Source organism: Urtica dioica, chromosome 8 (genome assembly GCF_054948205.1).
Source record: "Urtica dioica subsp. dioica isolate 48M chromosome 8, U.dioica_male_clone48M_v1_H2, whole genome shotgun sequence".
NCBI classification, from domain to species: domain Eukaryota; kingdom Viridiplantae; phylum Streptophyta; class Magnoliopsida; order Rosales; family Urticaceae; genus Urtica; species Urtica dioica.
The window spans coordinates 28,530,689-28,538,610 of NC_142763.1; the positions used below are offsets into that span (position 1 = coordinate 28,530,689).

The window sequence follows — 7,922 nt, forward strand, 5'->3', positions numbered from 1 at the left end:
TATAAAGATTTCTTTAAACAATCATATAAATCATACTAGTCTAGTATAATACCTAAAATGATAATAAAAAACTAACAAGTGACATTAAAAAAGTAAACTCGGATGGAGGGCATATCTATTTTTTTCGTATATAAGGAAACATATTGGTAATACACGATACATCATATTTCAAAACCCTCTCTCTCTCTCTCTCTCTGATCACTAGCTGAGAAAAAAGAAAGAAGAAAGAAAAATGGGGTTGAAGCTGTACGGCCTTCCGTTGTCAACGTGCACGGCACGTGTCATGTTCTGCCTCCACGAGAAAGGCCTCGACTTCGAACTCATCCCAGTAGCCCTTTTCAAGCAGGAACACAAGCAGCCAGATTTCCTCGCCAAAAACGTATAAAAATAATGTCACACCATCCAATATCTATATATACAGCATGTTGTTATGGTTTAAATACACTCGACCTTACGTTATTTCATATTAACATTTGTAGCCATTCGGTCAAGTCCCAGTGCTAGAAGATGGTGAACTCGTTCTATTCGGTAAGTCTCCCATTACTTAATCTGACTTTAAGTTACGGCTTTAGATGTTTGTTTTTTATATTCAGCCCCTTAACTTCTGATTTGTGACTTTTTTTAACCCCATCATAAACTTTTTGTTCATAGTTCCAGTGAACATTTGAACACGTACTAATGTGTAATACGTCGTTTTTAGTTTTTACTTTAAAATTGAAAAAATTAAGAGTAAAACTCTCTTAGAAATTAATATTTATTTATATTATCAGTAGTGTATTTTAAGAAATTATATCAGGAAAAAGTTATACCTATAAAACATGAAATTTTTCAACGAAAATATGGACGACATATTATAAAGAAAAAAGGAATCAAAGTGCAATTATTAAATAAATTCAGGGACCATAGTGCCACAAAACATTTTATATATTAATAAATTAGAATATAATTAAATATCAGAGTCTAGAGCCATAACGGCGTACTTGGCGGAGAAGTACAAGGAGTCAGGGACCGAGCTGACCGGAGGTGGTGACGTCATAGTGAAGGTGTGGTCGGAGGTTGAATCTCAGCAGTATAATCCGGCGATATCTCAGATCGTGTACCAGAAATTCGTGGCTCCGATGCTGGGAAAGACGACGGATCAGACGGTGGTGGATCAGAATCTGGAGAAGCTGAAGAAGGTTCTTGACGTGTACGAAGATAGGCTGACGAACACAAAGTACTTGGGTGGGGACTCGTACAGCGTAGCGGACCTCAACCACCTGCCTTACACCGTCTACTTTATGGGCACCGAGTGGGCTTCGCTCCTCAACGATCGACCCCACGTTAAGGCCTGGTGGGACGCTATTTCCTCTCGCCCCGCGTCCCTCAAAGTGGCCGAGGGTATGCGTGTCGAAGGAAACTAGTTTTGTGCGTGCTTTGTTTGTTGTTAGAGTGTTATATTTTTAAGGCATTTTTTTTTATGAAGAAAGAAGAAAGGTGGTTGTTGACGTTTGTATGTTTTAAATTAATCTCTCAAATGGAAAAGCTAAATTCGACGTGTTTTTATTTGTTTATTTATTTATTAATATATAGAAGCTTATACTAATTCGAATACCGATACTATTAATAATAATGTGAATTAGAAACTATACTCCAATATCATCCCTAAGTTTCAAGATGTGTATGTCAACTACTATAGATGTCAAAACATGTGACGAAAGCTATAAATGTGGGAGACTACAGAGTATTGTAAATGAGCATGTTATAAGATGATTCGTCTCAAAGATGAGATGGAAGACCTGTACAAAAATAACCGAAAATCGGATAAAATTGATAACTGAACCGATTTAAAATCGACCCACGCAAAATGTTGAAGATCTTCACATTATCGTCAATATGGGTAAGTTTTGGTCATGTATTTAACAAATTTTTTGTTTTTGCGTGTTTTGTAGAAATTTGAAGTTTATTTTAGGTTAAAAAAGTTGTATTCGTAAAAAATAAAACCCCGTAATTTTTTTGAAATGGTAGTTGTATTTTGAAATTTTAAGTATGTTATAGAATATATATTTCGAAACTTTGACACCGAAATGGTGGCAAATATACTCAATGTTTAGACAAAACACTACTTATATACTCATTTTTTTCTTTGGCAAAAACACCTCATGTTACTATTTAGTAGCGCCGTAACTACTTGCACCGTTAAGTTCAAAAATAAATTTTAACGGTGGAAGTATTTACGCGTAATTAAATTTGTAACATGAGGTATTTTTGCCTAAGAAAAAAAGAATGAGTATATAATTATCCGTTAGAGAAAACTTTGAGTATTTTTTTTTTGTCATTTCTAAGTATAAACATTCGAAATCGGGAAAGCTAATTCAAAAATGTGAATTCATTTTCAACTTTATTTCGAGTGAATTGTTATGAAATTGAGGGTGATGAATTGTTAGGAAATTGAGAGTGACTCGTTAACATTTGAAAGATTCGAGATCGAATTAGTGAGAGTGAAAGAGAAATTGTGAAAAATATATATTAATTTGAAAAAATGGTTAGAATTCGTTATATTACATATAGTTATTATTCTACCGAAAATTCGGCAGAGTTTCCCCTAAAATATTGACTAACCAAAATCTGCAATTTAAAAAAAAAACACATATATAACCAACCAGGTCTATCATATTAACATACTAAATACTAAACCGAGCCTCTGTGGCTCGGTCGCAATAAATTTTCAATAATTACATTAAATGTAACATGTTACTAATCATTTTAAAATATATTAGTAATTAATCTAACTACATATGATACTTATTAACTAATTAACAGACGAATATCCATTTCAATATTCCAATTCAACTTTCTAATTTCAACATATAACAATTTAACTCAACATTCCAATTTCAACATTTATTCATTTTAATTTCAACCATTTAACTCAATATTCTAATTTAAACATATATCCATTTCAAATTCAATTTCAATACTAATTAATTAATTAACTAAACATATTACTATTTTCATATATATTACTAATTAATTTCAATCCATTTCAAAATTACTAATTAACTAAACATTTATCCACTTCAAACACATAATTTCAATCCATTTCTAATATAACATATTACTATTTTCATATATATTACTAATTAATTTCAATCCATTTCAAAATTACTAATTAACTAAACATTTATCCATTTCAAACACATAATTTCAATCCATTTATAATCTAACCTTTTCCGAGGCGACGACGAGGCGACGAGCTAAACGCGAGGCCGGGGCTATTTGGGCGGCAGCGGGTGGGCCGAGGGCTGTTAGGGTGGCAGCGGGTACGGGGGGACGACCGGGCTGAGCCGAGGTGGTCACGGCGGCGGGGGACGATCTGCAGGGCTGAGCCGAGGTGGTCACGGCGGCGGGAGAAAGACAGAAATAAGAGAGAGAGAATAGAGAGAGAGAGAGAGACGTATGTCACGGTGCCGGGGAGGTCACGGCGGCAGAGAGGGGCACGGGCGGCGGGGAGGTCACGGGCGGCGCGGGGAGGTCACAGGCGGCGGGGGACGACCGGGCTGAGCCGAGGTGGTCACGAGCGGCGCGGGGGACGACCTGCAAGTCGGAGAGAGTACATAAAATAAGAGAGAGAGAGAGAGAGAGAGAGAGAGAGAGAGAGAGAGAGAGAGAGAGAGAGAGACGTACCTTGGAGGAGGACGACGAAGGGGTCACGGTGGCGGGGGAGGTCACAGCGGAGGAAGAAGAACGAGCGTCGGAGAGAGAGAGAGAGTTAGAGAGAGAGTGGCGGTTTGGGCGAAGAAGAAGACGCTCGGGTATTTAAAATACCCTAAAACTATTCGGTGCGACACTGTCGCACCTAATAGTCATGCATGTCGCACCTAATATGACTATTAGGTGCGACAATGTCGCACCTATTGTGAAACTCCAGAACCAAAAATATTCGGGGGGAATTTCTGACCGTTTTAAATTTTTGAACTCATTAGGTGCGACACATGTCGCACCTAAAGGTATTAGGTGCGACATCTGTCGCACCCAATAGTATCAGGTGCGACATTATCATATTGGGTGCGACAAAGTCGCACCGGATAACACTAATCATCAGCGAAAATTTTAGTCGCTTGGAGGATTATTTGGTGCGACATGTCGCACCTAATATGTTCTTAGGTGCGACATTTAGGTGCGACATGTCGCACCTAGTAGTAGTGTGCGTGGGTTTTGGTGAAGGAAGGGAGGGGATTGTTCTTTAAGGGTATTTTTGACGTTTAATAGACCCAAAATATTGGTTTTACTCACGTGTTCAAAATTTACCTTAATTTTCCAATGTTGTGTCTCAACATTTACAAGTTTCCCTTACCAAATATCATACGTAATTTATTTATTTATTTGCCTCGGGTCTTTCCAAATCAATGACCGTTTCAATGTAATTAATAAATGAGAAATTTGTTGTTACATTATATTATTTTCTCAATTTCAAGGATTGGATTAGATTTAAGAGATCCTCTATATAATTATATTTAATAAATAGTTTCTAATTATGGAAAATTAATTGGACGCTGATGGTTACACTCAATTTTATCATCTTTTCAAATTCAAATTATCAATATATCTTTCCATATTTAATCTCAGAGAGTCCAAAGGCAAAATCGCCAGGAAGTTTCTCTTGGGACTGGGATTCACCATGTCGTTCCATGACGTGGCGCCTTATCTCTTCCTCTGATTTCAGGAATGGACTTTGGACCATACAAATTACGTTATTTTGTTTTTTTGTTTATCTCGAAATTCGGAAAACAAAAACGACAATTTTGACATAATCGAGGACGTAACGTTCAATATTCAGGGACCACCACACAGCAGTGTTCCCATATATTTCACACAAGGACAATAATTATACACACCTAAAAAATAATGCGTTCACATTGCCTTCTAAAGGACAATATCGCTACTCAATCAAAACAATAATTATAAATACCACAGAGTTGTATCCCTGACTTAATTTCTTCGTCTGAATTATTCCGATCAAATGGCATCGATCAAGGTCCACGGAGCGCCGTACTCGACGGCGGCGATGAGAGTGCTGTGCACTCTGATCGAGAAGGATTTGGAGTACGACCTCGTTTACGTCAACATGTTGACCGGCGACCACAAGAAACAGCCCTTCATCTCCAGAAACGTACGTAGCTCCTTGAAAAATCCTATGCATAATCCTTATATATCTATAAGATAGCACATCGACGATCGTTTTGTTTGATCATCATAATTCTTGTTCTTCTATTCCATTGAACAGCCGTTTGGTCAAGTCCCTGCTTTTGAGGACGGAGATCTGAAGCTCTTCGGTAACATCTCTCCCTCAAACTATAAATTTTTTTAGCAATGATTTGATTTTTGAGCAATTAAACACCATTTGCATGGTATAATTCTGATAGTTTTTATGTGTTCCAACACTAAAAGATTATCAGTTCCTCAAAATTTTGTTTCTAACAACACAATTCACGAATATAACTGTTCTGATAAAAATCCGTCAAATCAATTGACGAGAGCCATAACTCTATGAAAAATCTGAATTTTTTTTTTCGTGATTCGGAACAACAACGTAGAATCGAGGGCGATCACAAGGTACATAGCGACTCAGTACGCAGAGAAGGGAACGAAGCTGGTGTTCGATGACCCGAAGAAGCAGGCCGTGTCTGATCTGTGGATCGAAGTCGAGTCTCACCATTTCGACCCGGTGGCCCAAAAGATCAACTTCGAGCTCTCCGTGAAGCCCACGATGCTTGGGCTCGAGTCGGACCAAGCGGTGGTGGAAGAGTTCGAGGCCAAGTTCGAGAAGGTCCTCGACGTGTATGAGGAAAGGCTGTCCGAGTCCAAATACTTGGCCGGCGATACCTACACGCTCGCCGATCTCCACCACCTTCCCACCATCCAGTACCTGCTCGGCACCGCCGCCAAGAGGCTGTTCGAGGGTCGTCCACGTGTCAGCGCCTGGTTGGAGGACATCACCGCCAGGCCGGCGTGGCTCAAGGTGGTTGCCCTCAGGAACGAGGCTATTGGCAAGTCCAAGAAGTAGGAGAAGAGAGTGAATAATGTGTGTGTGGTTTTTGGATGTGATAATAAATGTCTTGCTAGTGATTTTGTGCTTGTTAATTATGTTTCCCTGTCTTCTTCTCCTAGAGTGTTGCTTATGGACGATTTTTCTTTTCTTCTAAACGATGCTCCGAGATCAATTTGTTAATTATGGCATTTGCATTTTGTCAAATGCTTGTTTTTTGTTTATCATCCGATATTTGTATAGAAAATAAAATAACCCTTTTCTCTCTACTATAGTTTCAAACCCCACTAAGTGTCGCGCGCCGCATTGGTCTTACCGATGGTCTATATAAAGTGGAAAATAGAGCTAAGTTGAAAAAAAGAATGGTAAAATTCGGTGATCGATTTGCCTCAAGTGATAAAATAAAAACACAAAAAAGAAGCTAACTAAAAAGAACGATAAAACTCGGTGATCGATTTGCCTTGCCAAACTTATGCAAATGGTATTACCTCAACTACGGATTTATAGGCTTAGAATGCAAAGGGTATTCATGATTATGATTTGAATTCAATTACCAAGTGTGACAAAAAATAAAATACAAGCTAGTACTACCTTGATCCTTTACAACGTTTTCTCGTGTCTCGCGAACTCTCGGGTACCCAAGCTTTACAACTTTCTCAACCGCCCTCTAAAGATTTTATAAAGCCAAATTTATGTAAATTTCGGCTCAACACATTCATATGCTCACTCTTCCTCGGTCTCCACTAATATACACATCTCCTCTCTAATCGGTCCATAGGTATTTGTGTCTTGTAACGTTTAGGCTAGGGTCACGTTAGAATATGGATAATTTAGTGATTTAAAATGAACCTATCAAGGATCGCGACTCATATCTCACCAAGCACTCAAAACTCACACTCAAATCGCTCTAGCACTCGACATCTCCCAAATATAACACTCAAAATCGTCACTCCAAAAATTCGACTCAACAAACACACCTCCAAGTCCTATTTATTTTTCGTTTAAAACCCGTAATTACAAAAAAAAAAAAACAGAAATAAAAATCAATAAACTAGATGCTAAAAAATGAGCATCAACCTAATTTTTTTTTTCAGCTCAACAAAATAAATAACAAAACGCTTACGGTGTTCAACAATTTTTTCACCATTTTTTATTGACTTGGAAGCTCACTCTAAAACTAGTCGAAAACTCGAAAATTACTCACGATGACGTCTTTACTAGGTCAATGGATTCTTTATGGGAATGTCTTTATGGGCTGAAATTTCGTTATATGGCTAAGATCGAGAGAGCATGTGTTTGGTTTTTTGTGCACGGATTGTAATGGATAATTTTATAGGGTCGGCTCTTTTTTCCAGAAATTACTCATCCTAATGCCTATATCATCCCTACTAGATCAATATGTACTAAATTTCTCATCGATAAAGGGTTGGAGGAGTTCTAGTGTATTGAAGGCATTCTCTCCTAAGCAATAGGTCAAACTACTAACAAATGCACCCTATATTGTGTCCCTCTTTCATGTTCATCTTAACCCAAGAAAACACGTCAGTAATCAAGTCAGATCAGTGAATCTAGTGACCTGCTCTGATATCAATTGAAACTACTCAGCGTGGTGTTAGACGGTTGTTCAACTTAGTTGTTGTAACTACTGGTTGAACAACAAATTGATTTTAACAAGATTAATTAAATCAACTAACAATCAAACAATAACTGAAAGCAATAAGAAACACAAGGAATTGGTAACCCTGTTCGGTGAAATGCACCTACTCAGGGGGACTGATACGCTCGAGATGAAAAACAATGCACTAACTAAAAAAATAGTCAAAGGTATATGAATATTAAGTTTGACAAAATTCTCCTTCGCAAACACCTTCGCCTTTGAATTTTCTCCGATGGA

At 37.8% G+C, this 7,922-nt stretch overlaps 2 protein-coding genes across 2 annotated transcripts; both read left to right on the forward strand.

Annotated features, from left to right (window-relative positions):
• The first annotated feature begins 71 nt into the window (after positions 1–71).
• Positions 72–1,530, forward strand: ATGSTF13 (Glutathione S-transferase family protein). Its single transcript, XM_089623877.1, has 3 exons — positions 72–379; positions 480–528; positions 958–1,530. The coding sequence occupies exons 1-3, from the start codon at positions 233–235 to the stop codon at positions 1,401–1,403; spliced, it is 642 nt and encodes a 213-aa protein (XP_089480003.1). The 5' UTR covers positions 72–232; the 3' UTR covers positions 1,404–1,530.
• A 3,334-nt stretch (positions 1,531–4,864) lies between these two features.
• LOC149388919 (glutathione S-transferase-like) lies at positions 4,865–6,215 on the forward strand. Its single transcript, XM_089623268.1, has 3 exons — positions 4,865–5,152; positions 5,267–5,315; positions 5,577–6,215. Exons 1-3 carry the CDS (start codon positions 5,003–5,005, stop codon positions 6,044–6,046), a joined length of 669 nt encoding a protein of 222 aa, XP_089479394.1. The 5' UTR covers positions 4,865–5,002; the 3' UTR covers positions 6,047–6,215.
• The last annotated feature ends 1,707 nt before the right edge of the window (positions 6,216–7,922 follow it).

Coding starts and splice junctions, on each gene's coding strand:
- ATGSTF13 (XM_089623877.1), top strand. CDS start 233: ATGGGGTTGAAGCTGTACGGCCTTCCGTTGTCAACGTGCACGGCACGT. Junction 380..479: donor CAGATTTCCTCGCCAAAAAC/GTATAAAAATAA, acceptor TAACATTTGTAG/CCATTCGGTCAAGTCCCAGT. Junction 529..957: donor TGGTGAACTCGTTCTATTCG/GTAAGTCTCCCA, acceptor ATTAAATATCAG/AGTCTAGAGCCATAACGGCG.
- LOC149388919 (XM_089623268.1), top strand. CDS start 5,003: ATGGCATCGATCAAGGTCCACGGAGCGCCGTACTCGACGGCGGCGATG. Junction 5,153..5,266: donor AGCCCTTCATCTCCAGAAAC/GTACGTAGCTCC, acceptor TCCATTGAACAG/CCGTTTGGTCAAGTCCCTGC. Junction 5,316..5,576: donor CGGAGATCTGAAGCTCTTCG/GTAACATCTCTC, acceptor ACAACAACGTAG/AATCGAGGGCGATCACAAGG.